Source organism: Neolamprologus multifasciatus, chromosome 11, assembly GCF_963576455.1.
Source record: "Neolamprologus multifasciatus chromosome 11, fNeoMul1.2, whole genome shotgun sequence".
NCBI lineage: Eukaryota > Metazoa > Chordata > Actinopteri > Cichliformes > Cichlidae > Neolamprologus > Neolamprologus multifasciatus.
Genome location: NC_140449.1, coordinates 20,734,483 through 20,759,673, shown reverse-complemented (window position 1 = coordinate 20,759,673; position 25,191 = coordinate 20,734,483). Strand labels below are relative to the sequence as shown.

At 40.6% G+C, this 25,191-nt stretch overlaps 1 protein-coding gene across 1 annotated transcript in view; it reads right to left on the bottom strand.

Annotated features, from left to right (window-relative positions):
- kcnn3 (potassium intermediate/small conductance calcium-activated channel, subfamily N, member 3) overlaps positions 1–25,191 on the bottom strand; it is a 59,868-nt gene that overhangs the window by 14,720 nt on the left and 19,957 nt on the right. Inside the window, exons 4-7 of the mRNA XM_085177442.1 lie at positions 12,808–13,104; positions 11,613–11,734; positions 9,501–9,642; positions 2,025–2,135 (exon numbers count right to left, since the gene is read on the bottom strand). Of these exons, the coding sequence (XP_085033568.1) occupies positions 2,025–2,135; positions 9,501–9,642; positions 11,613–11,734; positions 12,808–13,104 (672 nt within the window). The remainder of the gene's footprint in view (positions 1–2,024; positions 2,136–9,500; positions 9,643–11,612; positions 11,735–12,807; positions 13,105–25,191) is intronic.

The following is a 25,191-nucleotide window of genomic DNA, read 5'->3' as shown; positions in this document are numbered from 1 at the left end:
GCTGGACCAGGTGACCCTGAATCCTCCCTTAGTTATGCTGCAATAGACGTAGGCTGCCGGGGGATTCTCATGATGCATTGAGTTTTTCCTTTCCAGTCACCTTTCTCACTCACTATGTATTAATAGACCTCTCTGCATTGAATCATATCTGTTATTAACCTCTGTCTCTCTTCCACAGCATGTCTTTTATCCTGTCTTCCTTCTCTCACCCCAACCGGTCGCAGAAGATGGCCGCCCCTCCCTGAGCCTGGTTCTACCAGAGGTTTCTTCCTGTTAAAAGGGAGTTTTTTCTTCCCACTGTCGCCAAAGTGCTTGCTCATAGGGGGTCATATGATTGTTGGGTTTTTCTCTGTATCTATGAAGCGCCTTGAGGCGACTTTTGTTGTGATTTGGCGCTATATAAATAAAATTGAATTGAATTAAAAAATGACACCAATGTGGTCAAAAAACTGCAAATCTTTGGATGCTCAATTGAGATTAGCTGCAAAAGCAAGTCTATCTCCAAAGACTCGTGAGGTAAAATGCCTGGCTTTAAAGCAGAGATATATTTAGCTTGGAATCTTTGGTCTCTATAGCAAATTTTACTATTTATGACAGCAAAAACAAAAAAACAGAAAACAAACCAAAAACTTCACAACTGACAATGTTGGTTGGGAAAAAAATTGGTTCGCTTGAAAAAAAAAAACCCAAGGTAAAAATCAGTTTTCTTTTACACAAAGCAAGTGTGTAACAGCATTCTCTGTCATTTTCTCGTTGTGAAATTTGAAATGCTCATGGCAGCCAAACATTGTTCAAGAAGCAGAAGAAGAGATTTAATTCAGTGTATCAACAATCATTTACAAAAGGCAGACTGGAGGCTTGAATACAGCCGCCAACTAAACAATTTATGGTCACGTGGGCAACATCCATCTTTAAACTAAAAAGGCAGGAAGCCAAAAGATCTCAAACTGATACGTCACATGCAAAAATCAGGGGGTTACCAAACTCACGGAGTCGTCCTCTAAGGAATATATGCCTAAAATTCAAGGCAAGCCTTTGAATTATGTTAGGATATTTCAGCCCGGACCAAATAACAGACAACTAAATGATGCAAAATGAATATGTTGTATAATAACAAAGGTAGTTAAATCTTATTTTCAATAATAAACTGTTAATTTCAGATTCAGTTTGCAAAATATCGCCGCCCTTGCAAACACCTGTGGAGCACATGGTTAAGGATGGTAAACATCTTGTGAAAACAGACCTGGCCAAAGACCGCAGGAACATGAAGAGAGAGCCTGGCTACAACTGACACACAGAGTCTATTTGGTTTCTTTGTCGATATCTTATCCACGCTCAAATTATTGATCACCCCACTCCGTTCAGTCACCCAGATAACCCTGCTGCCATCATGCACCCTACATATTTGATATGGGAGCTATTTTTAAAACTTGGGTCTTTCAACTGTATGAAAAATTGAAAAGGACCAGAGGAGGGAGGGAGGGAGTTGCGAGAGATGGGGTGTGGGGAACGGAGGCTGGGAGGGGGCAAAAGAAGAAGGAGAAAGCAGTGGAGGAAGGAGAGAAGCAAATGTGACACACAGAGAGAGAAAAGGATTTACTGTAAGAGAGACAAATGTCAAAGGAGAGGGGAGGTGTGGGAGGGAAAAGATCGGCGATGGAAAGAAAAAGAGAACGGCGGTAAGTGAGGGAGCAGAACAGAGAGAGTGAGACAGAGATGACCTTTTATTGCCTTCGCTCACTCAAATAACATGGCACTCTGTCACAACAATACAGGGTGTAATGTGCTAGTTGGGGAGGGTGACGCAGTAGCAGTGAAAGAACAATCCTTTTAGCCGGGCTCTCGACGCCAAAGAAATTCTACAGTGTAAAATCACCTGCACTGCACATAAAAACCGCACTTTTACAAATGATAGCTGCAGGGAGAATGAGTGCTCTTTACACTCTGTGCTTTTGCTTTATTGCTGCTACAGACGACACTCATTCACACGCACGCACTCACTGACATCGAGCATGCCTACACACCCTCTTGGTGAGTTGCGTGTCCATCATGAAGTTGTGTACATGCTTCTCGGCCTTGGTCAGCTCCAACTTCCTGGCTACCACGGCAACCACCAGAGCCGTACAGCCCGCACCCTATGAGAGACAAGAGGGGAGGGAGGGAGGAGGACAGAGTCAGCCAGTACAGAGGTGGAATTGGTAAATCTGTGGTTTTTGGACAGGGAATTAGTTCAGATGATTGAAGGGAGCAAGGACAAATATGAAGATGACAGAAGGAGAAGTGAATGGGAGAGAGGAGAGGATTAGGAGGAATAGCTCTGTTCCAGATCCCCATTTCCTCATTTTGAGAGGCAAGCCAAATCTATTTTCACCTCCAATCCATCTGGTGTGAGATGCCTTCTATATCGGCTCTATAGGACGCTGAAATTGTGCCCCTTAAAGATAAAACCAGAAAAAAAAATATCACCGATTGACACCAACTAATTTAATTTAATTGGATGTTGTCAATCCGAATTACGTGGTGTCAGTCTTCTCCTGTCACTGGTGGCTTGAGGCCTGCAGGATGTGTAAAAGTGTAAAACAGCACTAGTTTGTCTGTATCCCAGCTCAACCCACGTGGGACTCACGGCAAATTCATTTGGGAGAGAATGACAGCAGTCTCTCAACCAAAAAAGACATGCTTGAGAGGAGAAGAGGAGCAGGAACACAGGGAAGAAGACAGACTTAATTAACTTTTAGATTAGACACTGTATTCAATGGGGCTGTTGAGTGCTCACAGGTTCCTCTGAAGGGGCAGGCACCGAGAGGGAAAAAAGAAGAGAGAGGGGAAGAAAAGATAAAGAAAGTGAAGAGCAATGAGTAAATATAAATGGGGAAGTGAAGACACATGGGCGGATGAATATATGAGGCGAGGGTGTGTGCACGGAATAGGAGGAGAGAAAGATGGAGAAGAAGGCAATGTTAATGAGGTCACATATCTCCTGATAAGTAATGAATTAAGATTAAGAGTGTTTAATGAAAATGTATGAGTGCCTTCCTTCCTGCTTGTAAGTGTGCGAAGCTCACAGTTGGCAGAGGATAGGAGTGACAGAATAAAGAGATATAAGGAGAGAAACATAGTGACTTAGAGCAACAGCGAGGGCGCACGCAACATTTTGAAGCGTGCAGGAAATAGCCGGGACTTCATCATGCACACTCCTGAACGACAAGACAGGTTTGCCAAAAATAACCTTGGCTGGGTTCAGTGAAATGTAACGCACAAACAGGCCTTAGTGCCCACATCTATACACTCATCCACTCTATTTGTGTTTATTCAAAAACTATGAATAAAATATGATGAGAGCCAATGGAAACCCCTTAGAGCATTTGTACATGGTTGCGCTTTAGGGAACAGAGCCCTCAGCTAACAAACAGCACAAAATGCAGCGCAGTGTGCACGTGTTCACAAATGACCTCCTTGGTCAGAAACAGCGGGGCACTGATTGGTTTGTCGGGGCAGCCTTTGTGTATGTGTATGTGGAAGCATGTGTTGACAAAGTGGCTGTATATGTGTGTATGTGTCAATTTGTTTGCACATGCATCTGCATCTATTTGCTTCCAGCAGCGCTCCCTGTGAAATGTCCATGCAGTGACACGACTGATGACGGCTGTGCTGCTGTGATTTCTTCCATTTACAAGGGTGTTCCCCTTGTTTTCTTCAGTACAGCACAGCTGTCTACCCACTCAGAAAAGGGGGAATCACCCATCTGTGCCTTTGTGTAACACCTATGCGGTCCAGGTAAAAAGTGAATGCAAACAACAGTGGAAAATTGTTTCCAAAACCAGTCAGTGGGAACATGCAGAGGGAGGAAAAAATACGGTTGGAAAAAAAAAAACATTTAATATGCTCAATTAGTGTTCAAAATGCAAGCACTTAGAACAGAAAAGCTACAAAAAGGTTAAAAATGATAGCTTGTCTGCATCTGTTTAACCTGCAAGCCATCCACAACTGCAGTATGACTGCAGTTAAGAAGCTCTAGGAAATAAAAATAATTATGCACAGTCATATGGTAAAACGTAAATGTAACACCTACATTTAGGATTAATCTACATGTTAAAAAATATTGGAAATATAGAATATACTATACATCATGCAATCACAATAAATGAATATTATTTTTAAGATTTATTTTTCCAGCACCATATATATTTTTAAGGTCTCTTTTCTTGATTTATAGTTCAAAAATGCCTTATTTATCTCATATTGGCTCTTGATGTAGCCCCCCTGATATCGTCTACTGAAAACAGGCAATCTCTGCAAAGAGCCATTTCTGAAAGCCTGCCTTCTTCTGATTGTCTCTCGAATTGTTTCTGCAGCACAATGATTCCTATGGGCACTGCAGTTTCCTGTAACCAGTGTGGATGTTCTTGAAAGAAATTGTAAATCTTCTACAAAACATAATTTCTTGATCTCTAGTGGAAATGTTTTAAACGCACATCCACCTGTTTGAGTCAGAGATTAATCTGAAGACTGGACTCAAGGAACAAAAGCTTTGACTGACAGACGGTTGCCAATACAGACACCTTTAGCGTAAGCTATGTGCTAAGCTTTACCACTGCTAATCTGATTTAGCTGAACTGCTTGTTAAAGCATTTTTAATGCACGTATCCATAAAATAATACGGCTTGTGTGGCTAACCAACATTCCAAAGCATACATCCAAATCAACAAAAGAATGGCTTCACTAGAAGATTATGGTTATACAATGGCAGAGCCCAAACCAATATCCAATTAAATATCTGCCCAGATGAGCTGATGAGGGGTGCGCACAGGAGATGCCTTTGTAAACTGACAGATTTGAAGCACATTTGCACCTCAAGTTGTGCCAAATATATTGTCAATTATTGTCAAGTCATGATGTGCCATACTTTCAGACTCCTACCCAAAAAGAACAAATATAAGCCATCCATACAAGAAGTTATTAGCTTGTTGTACATAAATTTGTCCCAGAAAGTTGTTCATAAGTGGCGATTCTAGGTTCCGGTTGCCAGTCTGTCAAATGTTGATCGACAGTATCCTTTGCTCTCGTTGATAGCTGTTTCAGTCAGTCACCTTGACTGAGAAGCTGAGAAAAGTTCAACTCGGGACTCACACGTTCTCGCTTGACGTCACTTAATCTCATTGACTTCAGTTGATATCTGGTCAGCATCTTACTGCAAATTGCTTCCTTTGTAGATTACCTTTCATTTAAATGTATATATATATATATATATATATATATATATATATATATATATATATATATATATATATATATATATATATATATATGAAAAGAGGTTATTATTAGAAAATATTATTATTTCCCCACTATATGATTTAAGTTTGTTTTACAATTGGATTGAATGCCAAGGTTTTGCACCACAAAAACCTGGCATGTAAACATAGACTTTTGGAATCCACTGTATTATTTCACAGTAAAAATAGGTAAAGCATACGCACATTCAATTTCTATTCATGCATACAGTAGTGCTCTCCAACAACAAGTCCTTGAATAGTAAAATGTCATATACCTACAGCTGTGTCTTACTATACTGCCATTCATTTATTTGTTTATAGACCAAGCCCTACTTCTCAGTGCAGTTTAATAAACACTTAATAATCACTTCATGTTGTACACACTACCTGTGTACAACATGAAGTGCAGTATCACATATGCTGTACACAACATTTGTGGTATAGTGTACCTAACCTCCATCTTGCTATCCACCCACACACAACAACACACGACCACACACAAATGCACACTAACACCTGGCACACCCCTAGGTAGCCTCAGGGCAGTGGTATATTCCAACACCGTTGGCCTTCATGTGTTGTCATAGTAACAACAGTGAGAATTTCTCATTACAGTAGTTTTAGGCAGTCAAAAAAAAACCCAAAACAAATAACAACAACAAAATGAAATAAATAAATAAAAGTAGTTTTCTGCCTTAACCTGTCAGCCCTGCGCTCCCCTCCAACCCACCAATCCCTGTAATTCCATAACATTACTACACCTGGTCTCTTTCTCGTGTAGTTATGCTCTAACTTTCTCTTTCCACCTGCAGCCTCACTTCATCTCTGATGATCAACAAAAATAAAGCACTTTGACCACTGTGAAGAGTGTGATGAGAGTGTGTTTGTGTGTGACAGGAGAGGAGCGAGTGTGTGGGAGCTGTACTCAGAGTGTATGTCAAGTTCTGTGTCAGTGTTGTGTGGAGGATGTGGAGTCTGTAGCAGTGGGCTTGGGACCATTTGTATGCACCCCATTTTGTGTCTGTTTTTGTGTGCGCGTTACGGTAAAAGTAGTACTCTTTCTCAAACACAGACTGGATGATTCATCCAGAAAATGGGGGTATGTGTGTGTAAGTGTGTTTTTATTCACACATTTAATGGGCTATACAGTGAGCCGGCAGAAACAGAGAGAGTGGACAAAGTGAGTATGAAAGAATACACATGCAGGTTTTGGGCTCTTATGGAGATAAGAAATCCATTTGAATTAACTTTTTCAATCTAACAGATAACTTCAAAGACCAAAGTACATACTACAGAAGATGCAAAAGAAAAGAAAAAATGTAGTTTGGATGGTGAGAGTTATTTTAAGTTGTTCCCTTGATTTTTTTCTTCTTCAAACCAATGTCTAGCAGTCATTAAATTACATCTCAAGGCATTTCTCAACTGCCTTCAATACTGTTAAAAATGGCATTGGCAAAAAAAGGCTGTAGGTGTTCAAAGAAAGTGGAGAGATTTCACATTTCTAATCCTTTTTCCTGGTGGTCTTATGACTACTACAACGAAAAGAAGGCTCTTAAAATATTTCAAACTGAGCATTTGCACACTTTATGCAGCTGTTTTATTTGTGTAACACCTCCAACTGTCTTGGAGGTCCCAGTCTGCTCATGTGGACAACTGCCTGACAGTGGAGACATTGGGATGTGCCTGGTTCTTCAGACTATGGGGGCTGGCTCATGTTTGGGCCCATTTGCCCAGTTTTCTATCTGACATCGAACACTTTTGCACTTAATAACAATACAGTGTGTTATGTGTCCGTGGACTCCTAGTTGTTTTCAACTAATTTGGGGGCTTGTCTGGGATATCTGAAACTTGTTTGGTTGAAGCTTGTTTAGCTGTGTCATATGGAGTTGTTGTTAATCACTGACTTAGTTTGTGTTTTCAAATATAACATTCTTCTTAGCACGCTTTTGGAGGCACCTTGACACAAAAATGGCTGCAACGGTTGCATTTTGTGTATGTATAAAAGAAAGCAAAAGGTGATGTGATATCACACTACAGTCACCTTTAGCAGTATTAACTTAAAATAATCATTTCCTGTATGACAATTAATCTCTTACATCATTGTGGAGCATTTTTGTCCGCTTTACAACATTGCATTAATTTATAAACAGCGAGCTTAAGGACACCTGGACTTTGACTGGGTAACAGATTGTAACGCCTTGATTCGTTTCTTTTTCACTTATTTTGTTGTAGATTTGCTGCTGTATTTGGGGCATTGTTGTTGTTGCATGGACTAAGCTTTAGCTTTCTAGTAATACTTTGGTATACAGAGGAGTTAATGGCCAACAATGGTTCCCCCCTGACCAATGAACCTTCCGATCATGGGGGAAACGCTCTACCTAATAAGCTATCGCCTCATCTTGTCTGTCCAAATGACATTTTTAGAAGTTTTGTGGTTTATTCAAAAGCAACTTGCGACCCTAAGCTGTGTTACCATGTTCTTTTTTGAGAGAAGAGGCTTTCTGCAGTAAAGCCTTCCAAACAAGCCATACTTGTTCAGTCTTTTTCCAATTGTACTGTCATGAACTTTAACATTTAACACGTTATCTGAGGTCTGTATAAACTTAGCTGTAGCTCTTGGGTTTTTGCTGTTTCTCTAGATCATTGCATAATCTGACCTTGGAGCGCATTTGCTGGGATGTCCACTGCTGGGAAGATTGTGGCACTGTCTTAACACACAGCTGAATGCTCCAGGCCAACAAACTGGAAAAAATATGTGCTTTATAGTGGTGACCAGACGTGCTGATAATCAAGTAATCAAATGCATTTGAATAGCAGCTACCCTCCACCCTATCCTAATTCCCTTGGAAACAGTAAGAGCGCCTAAGTAAACTTAGGCTTTCTTTTTTCACACGACTGTACTCACATGAGACCCACTCATGTCAATCTTGTCAATGTCATACACTGAGGTTATATTTGTGATCATATAATCAAGTTTTACCTTATGCCCTGATTCATCAAGGACTGGTTCTAAGTATTTTTGTTTAAATTGTCTTCTTTCATATGAACACACTGCTTTTATAAGTACAAGGAAAAATCTTATATGTAACAATGTCTTCTATTTTCAAGAATGAATGAAGACAAACAGCATATTACATTATTATTTACAGTTCATGGCAACCAACCTTTCCAGTGTCTAATACAATCTTTCTCATGTCCTCTACTTAAGGATTTCTAAGAAACACAGTAATAAATTGGAACTTGGCAATAATAATGGGCAAAAGCCAATTTGGAAAATGAATATGTATTCTGTTAATTACAGCAATTCCCCCAAATAAGCTGAGGGACCACTGAACAGTGAAGTCCAGCTTTTAATCTGAATAAAGTCTCCTATCAGTCATCGTATTCTCCTCTGGCAACAAGTATGAGGACCACTGTGTCCTTTGGGAAATGTATTCCCAGAAAATCATATTATTATTTTTAAACCCTATTTTTCCTTTCCTGACCTTATCTGCACAGGTTAACATACTTATCAAATTTAATATGAGAACATGCAATATTTAGTTATAGAGTTATTTAAAAAAATCAAACTTTCTTGCATTTCAAAAGACGCAAATTGCCTCGACTCATTCAGAGAAGTGTTAAAATAATAGTGACAAAGATGGAGAGCAAGAAACAGAGTGAAAGAAATGTTCGAAGGAGGAAAGAACACCTGTGAAGTGAAGCAAATAGAGGATCAGTCGGCAGCTTAAACATTGACAGATGGATGGTAGATAGAAATAAACACATGGCCTCAGGGAAGGGGAGATGGACAGTGAGAAAAAAGATAGAAGGAGAAACACAAAAAAGAGAGATAGCACAAGAGAGGAGGAAAGTGGTAAAGAAAAAAATGAAAGACCGAGAGAGGAGAAAAAAATGAGAGTGGGAGGACATGGCACACTGAAAGGTAGGACCTTCATTATGCAATGAGGACAGACAAGGGAATAACACGCATAGAAACACACACACATAAAAAAAACACACACACACACAAACCACTAACATGCTCTTGTTTGCACGCCTACACACCCAAAACACACAGAAGCACAGATGCAAGCTAATTCAGAGAGGATTGCCCAAATTACACAAATGGGAGAATTTCTCTTGCAAATGACAGCATGCGCTCTAATCTGCTGACCTTTGAACGAGGGGAGGACAGCACTACTGGGAGAGCAGAGAGAGGGGACGGAGAGGAAATGTACTGACCATGATGCCTGTGAGCAGACAGACTCCTTTGCCACAGTAAGTATGAGGAACCATGTCTCCATAGCCAATAGACAAGAAAGTAATAGAGATAAGCCACATGGCTCCCAGGAAGTTACTGGTCACATCCTGGGCATCATGATACCTAAAAAAAACCAAACATGTTTATTGTTAGAGGATAAAGTCAGTCAATAGTAAAACATCTAAATAATAATAATGACTAAAAACAAACAAACAATAACTGTCCCACTGGTCCTGTCTGCGAATGTGGGCGTCTAACCGAAAAAAATGTTTCCAGCAATTTTGTCTGACGCATAACACATAACTGCATCTTTTGCCTCCATCGTTCTTGCCCTACGCGCAACATTGTTACCATAGCAACCAAACCTGGTGCAGATCTGAAACAAAGTTTTTCTTTCAATAAACTATTCAGCAGAAATATAATAAGATGTAACCTTGCTTGCTAGCAACAGATATATTTGCTCTGAAGTCTCTCTATACTCTAAGACTGAAAAGTCACATCTTTGGACGCCGTTCGAAGCCATTAATTTTTTTTTCTTCTTCATTAATTTGATTTGGAAAGAAGCAAAATGCCAGTTTCTGCCAGTTGGATACGGACCAACCGAGGACTCCCCAGCAGCCGGGCAGTGATGCATTTAATCAAGCCTATTAACCAGCTGACATTTTCCTACATTTCCTTGATTTATCTCCAAAAACATTTCAATGCATCTCCTTTTGATGGCACATTACAAGCATTAAATAATCTGTAAAATTTAATTATCAATCTTTTAAATGTAACTGAACAACTGGATTTAGTGCTCTTCAATAACAACAGAGAAACAGATATGTTTGTAAGCCGTTTCATTTCTGAGCGTCTGCCTGCTGGATGCAAGAGCGGTCGATAAATCACCAGTCTGTACTGCCATGTGTTTGCTGCTGTGTTGAGTATGATATGGATTTTTCTTAATGTTTTTTTCATGTCATATATATATATATATATATATATATATATATATATATATATATATATATATATACTTATATGGCATGAAAAACACATATTGTGAGATGTGAAATGGGAAAGAATGAAAATAAAGCTGTAACACATTGTAATGTAACAACGAGCTGCTATAAGCATACTTTTAGGTGTTAATATCTTTGTTAACAACTATACATCCTTGTGTAAAACATCTGCAACTGGTGTATTAAATTACAGGAACTGTTTGACTTGATTATCTAATAAAAACCAGCAAAAAACAAAAACCCAGCTCTGTCCACTTTTCAGAGTCATTGCATCTGTAAAACCACAATTTTGTGTACATTTTTACATTAAATCAAAAAAATGCGATATAACATGTCAGTTGGTGATCTAACAGCCGCAGCTATGGTTTTAAATCAAAAAGAAAGACTTAAAAGCGCCATCAGTCACATCTCTGTCATAATAAAAGTCAGTAAGCTTATTCAACGTGATGTTTCCAAGGTCAGGACATTTGAGCTCAGAATGTCTTCAGGAATTTTAATACATATTTTTGATGTGGGTGCTTAAACATGCCTGTGGGTTAGTTATTCTCGTGTAAATCTATGAATCTCTATGAGGATTTGGCACCATGTTTGCTCATGTAATGTTTCATTACACTGTGGTGATGAGAGCTATATTGTACTGTTATTGCTATTTCTTTTTTACTCTTGACAAATGATCAACTATTAAGTCCTTAATTAGGTCCTTAGAGTCTGACAAACTATGTTCGAGTGTCCCGTAACAATATCAGATTGTTTATTGCTTAGAAATGCCTTATTGGAGGGTCATTAATGTTAATGAATGTTTTCTTCAGACACTATTATATTGATTTCTAATTTTTATTTTTAGTCTGACAACCAGACAAATGAAGTAACAAATCCATTGCCTGAACAACTGCTGAGAAAGCCTCATAAACTGAAGTCTAAAGAAGGATTATGTTGCACAGACGTCTCAGATTATAGATTCTGCCAGTTGAATTTAATTTCTGAGTTGAATTCCTCATCGGATCACAGTCCAACACTCACACTCATGTGCGCTCATGTACACGCAATAAACACCAAATCACAATCGCAAAACGGACCAGCTTTAGTGCTAACCTCTCACACACTCGTACGGTCCAGGCAGCAATGATCCACAGAGAGATGCTGAAGACCAGCAGCACCGTCCCAGGGCAGATCGTCATAAGGGTTTTCATTACAAACCGCGTGTTAAAATGGACCTAAAAGACATTTAGAGACACACACATACACACATTGCTTCACTTTTTTTTTCCAGGAGTTAATCTTGTGCTGCTCTGAATCCTTATCCTGCACACTGTTTCCCAAGCGGACTTGATGTTTTACTAATTAGTCCTCTGAGTAGCTTTTGATAGCAGCAGCACTCAGAGAATCTCCACTATAATTGGAGTCGAGATCAGGGCTTGCCCTCTGACTCGGGTCAGGCTATACGGTGTCTTTGAGTAACTGGCCTGTGTCAGTGTACTTTTTTATCTCTGGCTCATTCATCAATAAGAGGCAGACAATCAACTTCTGGCAGATGGATCATTTGATGCTTGAGCCCTGGAAGGCTAAAGCAGCTGATAAATGAGTTGTCATTTACAGCTGCACTTCAGTGGCAGCTTCACCTCCCCTCCGCGTCGATGCTGCCTGAGGGTCAGAAGAGAGCCGTCGCCGATACGCGCGCCACCTGCTAAATTACTCGTCTAAAAAAATCTCCTCTATATCTCTCCCGCTGCACTTGCTCTACTCCACCTAGTTTGCACGTTTGCAACATGCAACATCTCTACTTCCTGATCTTACAGCAATGTTTGTCGTATAAAGTCATTACAAATCTGGCATCAGCCATTTGTTGCACGACTTCAACATATTTCTGCACTCATACTGCAATTTCATTCTAGTTCTTTCTCTTCATGGCCCATTTGAGCTGTATGCAATAACTTGTTTCCATTTCATGCTCTCATCTCATATTGTATTATGAAAGATCCACCACAGCTTAGATCTAAGTCTCTAAGCACAGTGACAACAAAAGGACAGGAAGGGGATTTGAAGCGGTAGATGAAAAGAAACAGCTGGACTAGAAGGACAGAAGGGGAAGGAAGAACTTCAGATAGTTAGAGCGAAAGAGGCCAAGGATAAAAGGCACAACATAGACACAGGCTTAATTCAGAGGAGAGAACTCTTGACCTTAATACCTTTACAACTCCATCACCTGTTTCCAGCAAAACCTTTCACATCCACACCATTGAAGGCATACCGCTCAGAGAAACATCTACAAGATTAAAACTCTCCTGACCTTATTGAGGGCACCTATACTCCTGGAGGAAGCGTCGGTGAACAGTTTGCTGTGCAGAAGCATGACTCTGGCAATGAGGTAGAGGCGCAGGAACATGGGCACGCTCAGCACCATGTCCAGGTCAGCCTCGGCCTGCGAAGGCGCGTACGAGAAGGCCAGCCGTGCCCGCCACTGAAACTTAAAGTCCCCAGGCACCGGATGCACAGCAGAAACGAGCAGCTCCAGGGCGATTAGCAGAACCCTCTCCATCGTCATGGCGATTCGCCAGTCGTCTGCTCCGTTGTCGATGACAAACAGCTGCGGGGACAGGAAGGACATGTGGAGAGTCAGTTGAGGAAAGGAGTTACACTTCTTTTAATGTGTCCTTTTAATGTGGCACGGTCCTTTTCTCATCAGTACAGCTGACTAATCTGATGATTAAAGAACGCACCCGCAATTCAGAATAAATGTCCTCCCCGAGACGGAAAACACCATCCATTTAATCAGTAATCTATTCAGTTCCCACACAGTGTTTTGGCTCATTTTCATATAACCTGAAACTCTTCTCTTGCTAAAATTAAACCAAAGATGCTGATTCATCTGGAGCAGTGGCTCTTAAGCTAAACAGGTTTCTAATGATCAGAGAGACAATATTTAAAAAACAAGGGCAGTATGCTGTGATTTCAGCCGGTCTCATGGGCACATGCCAGCGATGACTCTGAAACCGGTGGGACACTGAGCCACTGCAGATGGGGCTTGGACGACCAGGGGAAAAATATGGAGCGAAACTAAGTTGAATGAATGTGATTTATTTGTTTATTTTTTGCAGGGAAAACAAATAAACAAGAGTCTGCAGATGGTACGGAGCTGACTTTTTTCATTAAAATTAAACTTGGATCCTTTTTTTTATTGTTAACTATTGGTAAAAAAAATGTGTTGTAGGGTGTGAACATTTTTCAGCTGTGTAAGTGGGCCAGAAAGTTTAAGTTTAATAAAAAAGGCCACTTTAATTGCGGTTTTCCCTCCTCGTATGTTGACGTTCAGGTTGGTAATTGCTGTGGTTACACTTGATATTGTCACCAAAGCCATCGTTATAAGGAAGTGGTAAGAGCAGGTTTCATTACAGGGGCCGTCCTCCAGACGGTGCTGACAAGAGCTAGGGGTTAGGGAGGAGGAGGAGGAGGTGGTGGGGTTGATGAGAGGAGAAGGCGGAGGAGGAAAGAGATGGATGAAGTGCAGAGGAAATGAAGAGATAAAGATAGGAATGAGGAAATATCAGGTCAGAAAGGGCACTGCAAAAAATCTCTTTGTTCTTTAGACACTTTTGACTTATTTGAGGATTATTTTTGTTAACGCAAAATAATATATTTTTTTAAGAAAGCACCATTTTTGAAGCTCTGCATTTGGGATAAGTTGGAATTCCGCAGTGCATTGGCATACATTTTTCACCTCTCAAAACAAAATGCTAGGACTCAATTGTAAAATTTGTAAAGAGATTACTGCTGGGGGGAGAAAAGGTTAAGGAGCGAGAGAGAACCAGAAAGCAGAGACTAAAGACAAAGGTCGGGGCATGGGGAGAGAAATGAGGAACTCCCCTGCTGGAAGTCAGCTGAGTTTACCAATTGATGTACTGCCTGGAGAAACAGCCACTGCTAACAATTGCTCTTTACCACATGATTCATCTCAAGGGCTTTTAGCCCACACCAACATTTATTTAGGAAAACAAAACAAATACAACAAGAGGTCAAATGAAAGAGCAAGCGGCCATGACAGCTGTATGTGTGTCACAGCCACCTGGTCACTGTCGTGATGAAGCCGAACTGAAGCTTTCTCAACCACCTACATGCATGCACCTCCACATTAATCATCACCTTCGTCTAGCACGGTCGATTGCATGTTGTTCTACTTCTATTACATGTATGCACACATGCTGACTACATGTGTACAGATACACACATATGTAGCCTGCGCACATACCTGAGCCATTTTGCAAGCTATCATTTGAACCAAGGGTCAAACGCTGGCTGTACTCTTTAATGGTCTCACACAGCCTATGTGTGCGTGCGCGTATTTGCATGTGCGTGTGTGTGTGTGTGCGTGCACTGTACTTGTGTGTATCTGTGTATGCCTGGGCGAGTTGGTGAGAGAGTGTGCAGACCCAGCCTCGTCATGGTGACTGTTGCCAAGGCGACAACATCAAAGAGCAGCCAAGCTTAATTAGGATCCCCAGTGAGAGAGAGAGAGAGAGGGAGCGAGAGAGAGCCAAAAAGATGGAAGGAAGAGACGAGGCAAGAAGACGGAAAAAGGAGACACAAGAAAAGAGACTGAGGTGTGCGCGACAGCGAGTGAAGAGGTACAGAGACGAAAGCACAGACAGGTTGTCTAGCACCCACCTTCCCCGCAATGGTTTTGTGTGTGAGTGACTCCTCAGATTTAGGTGACAAAAATCTGTTCACGCTGTCACATTATTGGGACTCACCAGCCATTTAGAGCAATAGACTTAATGTTTATGGCTCATGTTTGGGAGTTGTGTAATCATAGTTGTGTTTAAGTTTAGAATAAGTATCCGGTGTAAGTCATGAACTCCTGTGTGATAAAAACAGGTTTTCCGTGTTCACATGAGTGTTATCCATGCAGTAAAATGTATGTATATTCATTCATACTCACACGTTTTGCCCACATGCCACCTGTCATTCATTCTTTTCTCCCTCTGTATGAATTTGTGTTTCTTGGCGTCTTTCTGCCTCCATTTTTCTTTCACCATCCCTCACTCCTGTTCCCTTTCTCGCTGAATGACATTTCTCCAAATCAAAACGGAGGTGATCCAGTTTCTTGCCACAGGAGGAAATGAGCACCTCTCCCTTCCTCTCTTTCTCCCCCCCCCTCGCCTTCCCCTTCTGCCCTGTCCTCCCGCACACTGCTGCTGCTGCTGTCGGTCTTTTCCTGGCTAAATCGCCATGAGGAAGGGATAAATAATTAAATTCCATTAGGAAAGTAATCTGTCAATTGGAATGAGTGAGTGCCACTGCCCCCACATGACCAAGACAGAGGGAAAGGATGAGAGAAGAGGGTGTGGGAAAAGTGTATGCATGTGTGCACAGCCATCAGGAGACAAAAAAGAGAGGAAGAGAGTGAAAAAAAAAACATAAAGCGCCTGGTAACAATGATGAGGATGAAGAGAAAACAGATAAATTTAAAGTCTGTGCCATTACAGGCTGAGGGCAAGGGGCAAAGAATATAATGGAAAGCAGACAGGACAGAAGAAGGTTAAAGGAAGAGGAAAAAAATAAGCCTGACAGCAAAAGACAACGGGGATAAAAAGGAAAAGGAGAAATGTGCGAAAATGACAGCACCAAAGATAGACTGAGATTTCTCCACAGGTAAAGGTGTGAGGTCTGACGGGACACTCTCCACCTAAAGCATTCCCTGCTCCAGCTGCTACGTCTGTAGCCCGCTGGTCAGTTTGTGACCTCTCCATCTTTTCTTCTCAGCCATCCAACCATGCCTCAACCATTTCTTGCTCCCCCCAGGCCATCGTACTTCTCTAATCGGGTTAAGTCTCCGATTGCAGATGTCTCTCATCACGGAACCAGATGCAGCACTGGTCAGACCCTACCAAGCGAGCAAGCAAGGACAATTTTGCACACTCGCATGCACACAAGCACGCATACGCGTGCACATGCCCACATCCAGACGATCCTATAAAGTGCAGCACAGACTGAAAAAAGAGACAGTTGCATGCAAATCAGCCTCAAGTCTCCATTTCCCATGGGAGTGAAAAAAGACTAAACCCCAGTCTGGGGCCGAGACAGTCCTAATCACTGAAGGAGATGATGATAGAGCGTACACTAAAAAGCATGCACACATACTCTTACACACAGTCACAGCTCTGGGGGGATGTCTGGGTCCTACAGCATGGAAATCCCTAGAACAGGCAGAAAATAGATTCACACACCCTGATATACGTGAATATTCAGAGAGGATAACACACTTTCCCTAACTGTGATTGCAGCTCTGAGGGAACACCCCTGTGGCTGTTTCTATGAAAGAGGAAACGAAGGGGAGAGAGTTCACCAAAGTGAAAAGGAAGTGTTGGAAAGTGCGAGAGATGAGGAAAGGTATGTGTGCATGTGTGATGCTGCCTCGTTTGCCACCAGTCTAAAAACAGTAAGTGGGAGAGAGTGAGGAGAGGTTTCCAGCAGCGTTGTCTGGAGACCAGGAATTTCCGCAGCGCGAATACACGAAAGACAAACTGAGATGTGAGCAATGGCCAGAGGCTTCAAATCCCATGTGATAAATTAACAATTCCTAGAAGTAAATGGTCGAAATGCTTCCTGCGTGTTACGAGTCTAAAGTGGATGCTGTAGTTTACCTCTTGGTTGTAGTTTCAAGGGCAGATGTACATTGTGCCAAAACTGAGAGCAAGACATCATAAAATGACCGTCCCACTATTAGACATCTTATGGCTGCACTTCACTTTAAATAACAGAACACAGCCTTTTTGGAGGGCTGCTGCTCACTTTATTACCCTAATGCCATCCTGCCTGCATTTGAGTAGCTGTGAGTGCCAAGCTCGTGTCTTCTTGATCAATGGACTGCTTCTAAAATTCTCCAAAAGTAACTGAATAGTACAGCTCTGTAATGCTTAAAGTGCACTAATGGACTGGAGAAACATCCCTTTCTCACACACTCTCTTAGTGTTTCTATTCGATTAATTTCAACAACAATTCAATTTTTTGCCTTTCACGTCTGGATTTCTTTCAAGTTTATGAGCTAAAATTAATGCTTTCATTTTAGAGAAGTGTCTTACTTGTTGCTGGGTATGTAAAATGATGCGTGTGTGTGTGTGTGTGTGTGTGTGTGTGTGTGAAGAACAGAGGCGACTCGTGAGTTATCAGAGTGAATCACATAACAGAACTTCAAATACATGGAAGTCTCTGGACGCCACATCAAACACAGCTGAGATAAGGTGAAACTTTCTGAAATATTCTTTTTCTAAGCAAACATTTAGCCTTTGAAATCATCTATCATTATCTTTCGAATCAGCCAAAGGATGCTTGCAAACTTTGGCTTTAAAAATTCATCACTGGCTAGACTAATGCTACTGTACATAAATCTCCAGTGATGCTCCTTTATTTCTATCCACACTCATGCATCACTTAAATTTAAACTAAAGGTGTGTGGTGATGCTGAAGCTCAATAACCACAACACTGGGATAAAAATCTTCTATAGTTTGTTTACTGACTTTATCTGGTTACAGTTAAACAAAAGCAAGGTCAAACTCAATCATCAAAAACAGAAATCATTCACTAAAGAAACGTATTGTCAAGGATGACAAATTAACTATGGTTAGATTATTGGACAGTGTTGATTTTCACGCTGAGGGCCGAAGAGGCCGAACCCTGGTTGTTTTGCGTTTTTGATACATTTCACTCTTCAGTAATCAGACAGGTGTTTCAGACAGCAAGCACAATCAACGGAGCTTTCTGTTATGCGTGCAAGAAAATGACTAAATGATTCTTCTTTTGGCTGCTTCCTGTGGGTGTCACCACAGCGGATCATCTGCCTCCATCTCACCTATTCCAAGCATCCTCCTCTGTCACACCAACCCCTTTTCACCTCCTCTGAGGGTTTCCTCTTTTCCTCCTGCCTCGCAGCTCCATCTTTAACACCCTTTGTCCAATACATCCACGATCCTTCCTGTCCATGTCCAAACCAGCTCAGCCTTTTGTCTCTAACTTTGTCTCCAAGCTCCAGCCTGAGCTGTCCCTCTGATATGCTCTTTTCTAATCCTGTACTCACAGGATAATAACTGACATGATAATGCACATTATCTGTGCACTATCCTGTCAAATATTACTTCCAACACATGACTGCACAATGTTGATTGTTATTATAAAATAATGACACCATCAGCACCTAGATTGGTTCTAACCCCCACTTTTAAGTTCTGTTAGGACTGCCACTTAAAATTCTCCTTGAAGCCCAGGAATTAATTTGAATACTACCCAATTTTGCTGAATTTATCATTCATCCTTATGCCTGCTTACTTTTTAACAATATCAAGTTCCCAAACATAAACTGTGAACTCGGAAGCAACTTGGAACTTTTGACAACACACAGTCTTCAGAAACTGGCGACTAATACGAGTCAATTAGGATATTATGAACAGTGTCGGCTGCAACAAGTCACCATAATACCTTTGCATTTTTCAGTAATGCAGTAATTTAACGAGTTACCGCACTAAATTCAGTAAACACACTAAAGTCACATTTACGTTGTTACTTTTGTTATAAAAGATCCTCAGTTATCTGCGTGACGGGTGGATATATGAACCAAAATGACAGAAATACAACAACATATATGATTGTTTATTTGAACTAAACAATCTTATATGTTCCTCCTCCCCGTAATTGAAGCACACATGTACAGTAAGTGTTGCTGAAAATAAAAAAAGAACAGAAAGTGTGCACACATTTGACTTTTGACCAGATTTAGGCATCACGATGTAGGTTCAAATGGAGAAAAACATTTCCAGGGTGGTAACTTGCAGAGTACTCAGCACACATTTAACATGCACTTTTCCCTCATCCACTGAAGGTCGAATAACACTAAAATGTCACGATAGGCCACAACACAATTTGCAAAAATGACCTGTGGACAGTTTCATGCGTTTCTGACACATGCAGGAGAAGCTAAATCTGTGCACTAACCCTCTAAAGAAGTATTAAAACTACTACAAAGACAAAAAAGACCCCAAAAAGGAAAACAAACAGCAAAAAATGCGCATCACAGCTGTTAATGCAATACTACCCAGCAGGCATCTGAACTGGAACTGGAAGGAATAAACTGCTCCATTAGAAGCTCAAAGTATTTGTTCCAGACTGCTCTCTGGTAAAATGTCATAACTTCTTCAACAAGCCCCATGCAGCAGGGTCTGATGGCCACTTGCAGTTCATTCTTGTGCTCTGATGCAAATCATACAGTGGAGTTGGAAATATCAGGCAAGAGGTACCAATGAGCACCTGAAAGAGCACTTGAGAAGTGTAGATTTTTGCAGAGACATTATCAGAACAAGAGGAGACTTTATTATTCCTCACTGAGGAAAATAAGGAGAAAACTGTACAGATTCGCACGTTTTTCAAGGATCATATCAACATTTCAGCAATTTGTAGGTTTTTGTGACATAAGGACTCAGATTAATGCAGCATCGTGGATGCTTTAAGAATGTCTGAAAAAAATATAGGGTAAAAACACAGCCTTATTTATCTCGTATTATTTTATCAATGAAGGCAGAAGTCTAGAATTAGTAAAAGCTTAATATAATTTACTAATGTTAAAGATTAAACCAGCATCTGTCAGGAATTTTAAATAAATAAAACAGAATGTAGACATTCAACTACAGTTCGCACGCTCTAATACTGAAGGTCTCAAACCCATCTGTGCTGCAAAAACAATTCACGAATTAGCTTAATAATTAGCTGAATAATTCAAAGAAGACTAAGATGCTTCTTTGTTTATTTTTAAAGGTTTAAAAGGGGATTTCTGAGGTGCATAAGCTCAATAAACTGTGTAATAACAACCGAGAAAACATAAGACAGAAGGTTTTTGTGAAAACCAGCAGCAATCTGGGAAAAAAATCTGGAACGTTATTGGAACATTTGGGTATTTTAGCAGTTTGGCAGTTTTGGCGAACAGGCCAATTTGTACTCCAATGACTGCATCTAAACATACAGTGAAGTAATGAAAATCAAAGTTACAACAGGAGCATCTTGTGAAAGTTTGTATTTGTCTATTTTGGAGGGGGACGGTATTGTAGCATTCCAGTTTGCTGAATTAAAAATGAAAGAAGCAAACCCAGGAATGTCAGCGGGGCTCAGCTGACAGAGCACAAAATGTTCTGACAAATCAAACATTTCTCATGTCAGCTCCTTGTCACTTTTCACTGTGAAAAGTGACAACACGCACACACACAAACACTTCTGCTTCACTTAACACTGAAGGGCAAAAACTTCATCTTGAACCCCTACTTACCCCTATTTTATTTCTGCCGGCACCCAGATGCCAACCAGTGCTCTGAAATAACGAATCAATTAGCTAAGTAGGCAACTTAAGTCATTCAGTCTTCTTCTTCCTGTTACTCCCTTTAGGGGCCGACACAGCAGCTCATCTGCCTCCTTCTCCATCTCCATCCCTACATTCTCTGTCACACCACCCTCTGTGTGCCCTCCCTCACTACATCCATGAACCTCCTCTGCTGTCTTCATCTTTTCCTCCTGCCTGAAAACTCCATCTTCAGCATTCTTTTTCCAGTATATCCACTGCCCCTCCTCTACACATGTCCATCTCAGCCTCGGCTCTCTAACTATCCCACCAAACTCTACCTGAGCCATCCCACTGACATACCCATTTCTAATCTTGTCCATTCTGGTTACTCCCAGTGTAAAGCTGAGCCTCCTGAGTTACTGTTACTCATTTCCCCCCAGTTTCAATATACATTCATGCAAAAAATAACGTTTTTGCAGGATTCTGTGCAGCACTGTGAAAACTGAGCGCACCTCATAAATCAGTAGCTTGTAGAACCACCTTTAGCAAAATAACTTGATGTAATCATTTTCTGTACGACTCTATCGGTCTCTCACATTGTTGTGGAGGAGTTTTGGCCCACTCTTCTTTACAATATTGCTTCAGTTCATTGAAGTTTGGAGGCATTTGTTCATGCGCAGCACTTTTAAGGTCACGCCGCAGCATTTCGGTTGGGTTAAAGCCTGAACTTTGGCTGGACCACTGCAACAGCAGGACTGCATATGGCCTTTCTTTTTTCACGTAGCTGTAATTTTCTGACTGTAACTTTGAGTTTGTTGTGATAATAAACTCCTCTTTTTGTTGTTGGAGAGAATTAACCAATCTCAAAGAACAGATAATTTTTTCAAACAAATCACTAACAGATTTTAGTGAAATTACCAATTTTTGGAAACAAATGTCACATGATTAGAATTACAGTATGCAGTGGTTGCAACCATAGAGCATGCCCATGATTAAGTAATAAGATTTTGGCGAAGGTTTTCTGAGGTTTAAAGCAACGTACAAGCAAAAAAACAAAAAAAGACAAATTGGTAGCGCTTTATTTTAATGTCAAACTATTAGCCCTATTAAGGTATAAGCAAGTGCTTATTTCATCATTTATTTAGCATCAGTCCTCCTTAGTATTTACAGTTATATTATTACTAGCAGTTATAGGTGTACAGGGTGCAACAGTAAAAGTGTTAGGGAACGGCTGTGTGCAGACAGGAATAGGACCCAAGGTGCAGACACTCGGAGGCAAAACTTAAACTCAAAACCGCTTTAATGTTAAACTCAAATATAACATAACTGGAAATATCAAAAATAAACTTACACTGGAGGACTGGGAAAAACACACAGCTAAATAAACGGTAGATCACGACAATGACAAACTGAAACACAGGGCTTAAATACATAGAGGGAGCAATCAGGGAATGGACAACAGGAGGGAAACACAGCTGGGGCAAATCAGAACTGACGAGACAAGGAAGCGTAAACTGAACACACTGAGATAAGACAGAGACCTTCAAAGTAAAACAGGAAACACATAACACAGACTGAACAAAAGACACAGACTCACATGCAGGCACTACAACAGAGGGAACAGAGACGTGGGACCAGGACAGACACAGACACCGACTGGACACGGGGATATAGCAGACAGGGGAGACAGCAACTAAGGATTACACAGAGACAAACCGTAAGACATGACTAATGAAAACCCAAAGACTAGAAATTATAAATAATATAATAAACTCAAAAAGCCTGGTTCAACGACCCAGGCATCCTAACAAAAAGATGGATAAACATATCAAAAGTTACTAATAATAATACTAAGGAAGAGTAATGATATGAGGCGCTTGCTACTAATGCTTAATAGTGTGACATTATAAAGTGCTACCAACAAATGATTATGGTCTAAAATTATGGTCTAAAACTATATATACAGTCGTCACAATCAGTTTGAGCTCCGCACTGCTGTATTTCGAAGTAGAGGATATTTATAACAAAAATCACCACTTAATCAAAACAGACTCAAGTACTGAGGTGATCCTGGTCTCTATTAAACCACCTATTATATTTGGCTGACAATGTGGCCCTGCTTCATTTTATTAATTATCACTTTTCGCCAACAAGATTATTACTGTCAGAGCTCTTTTTTTTCCCCCTTTGATGGCTGCGAATAAGGGGAAATATTTGTAATCTGTGATGATTACCGATGAGCTGCACTGCAGTCAAGATGGATTGTTTTTCCTTGTTTCATGCTGAGCACAATTACTTTGGGCTGTCCCCTGACAGATTAGACAAGACAGAAAGAGGAGGAAGACGAGAGAAACTTCCAAAAGAGGAAGGCAGGGAGGAAAGATGCAGCGAAACACACTGTGAAAAGGGGGCAAGATAAAAGACGAAGATAAATGTGGATGAGTGTTAAAGTACAGCAGGAGAAGGGTGAATAGGTGAGAAGCTGAATGCTGTGTAACAAGGGAGGAGAGCTGTCTGGGAGAAGGAGGATATGTAACTTAACAACAAAATTGGATTGAGGCTCAGTAGAGAAGGAGGGAGATAGATCTAATGTGATAATGACGGAAAAGCAGGAGGAGAGAGAAGGAAGAAAGAAAGGCAAAGAGAAACATCTTAATGGTGGTAAACAGAAATGCAGAATAAAGACTTACACAGGAACAAATGAACAGAGAGCAGTAAAAGAAAGTGAGGGGATGAATGTGGAATAATAACCACCAGTTAAACTCAAAACAGTTTAATGCTCTCAAGTGACTCTGCAGCTACTCTGAACCACATATACACTGATCAGCCATAACAGTAAACCACTGATGAATGACACTTATCACTTTTATGTTCCTTGGATGGTGGCATTCATCTGGATGTTACTTTGAAGTGTACCTAAACATTAGCACAAGCGCACACTCAGTGGTTTCTAAATACAACTCACCACACCCCAAAAATTACTAAAGAAGAGCCCGAGGTGTTGTCCAGTAGCTCCAGTCTGGGAGATGAGCAGGACCAAGCCCGATCAATGAATGCCCCACCCTGCAACCCACAGGACCCAAAGGATGTGCTGCCAACATCCCAGTGCCAGATATCACAGTACACCCTGAGTGGTCCTGTGCCAGTCCTCTGACGGGCTGCAGCTGTTTTGGCAGTTTTGATGTTGCTGGTTATTGTGTGCATGAATGAGTCTGTGTGTGTGTGTGTGTGTACGTGTGTGTACTTGTAATATCCTGTTACATGCTGGACAAAATGCACCGGCAGAGTGTGTCATAATCTGAAAATGAGATCTTTATTGAACAATACCTTTCATTTTGCACAGCATTACTTCTCGTGTGTGTGTGTGTGTGTATGTTTGAACCATCCAACAATAAAAGGCAGAGGCACATGGGCACACTTTATGTTGACATGCATCTAAGCAAACAGGCAGCCTTGAGCAGCCAGTATAACTAGCATGCATTTAGTGGATGCATCTCACCATTTAAGCACATTTGTATGCATACAAAAAAAAAAAAAAACTACAAAAAAAAATCTGCTACCTCTCATGACACACTTTATATTCTAATTCCTGTTTTAATTACATTTTGTTTTGAAAAAACAAAACAAAGACATATTTAGGAGTAAACCCCACAAATAAAACCCATGCAAATTTACAAGAAAGAACTAAAAATTTATGAGACACTTGAAAAGTTTACAGAAAAAAAATCACAAATTTATGGGAAAAAGATCCATTCAATGGCACTGACTCATCTACTGTGAAAATGTTCAGTTTAACAGTGGAAATAAGCTTGTTTACAGTCTCATATAAAAGCCATTTGGCCCTCTAAAGCTAGCTTCACCGTTTGTGATGAGTGTACAAAGAAACTTTAATCCAAGTCACCCATAATTAAGGGCCTCATTTTCTACATTAACGAAAAGCACACTGAAGAGAGAGCTGCTCAGTATCTCAAGCAGGTACACCACATCTAAGCCTATTTTTCTAGAAAAAAAGATCAACATCGCATTTAGCATTGTAGTGAATTATAGTACACCTTGCTAAATAGGCCAAGTAAGCCAGGTGATCGGATTAGCTGATAATTCCCCAGCTGTAGTACAAAGCTGGCCGTTGTGGTTTAAAACACATTAAAAAATGAATTGACGGCCACAATACCAAATTACAGGACTGTATTTGAGTTGTTTGCTAGTACACTAGTATATAATGAGCTTTAATATAATGTTTTTTTAGTGTACTCTACAAACCTTTGGTCTATCTGTCTCTGCTTAGATGCAACAAAAGCAGCAGTGAAATAAAGATTTTGTTACTGGTCATCAGTGCCTGGTAAGCATAACACTTCTCA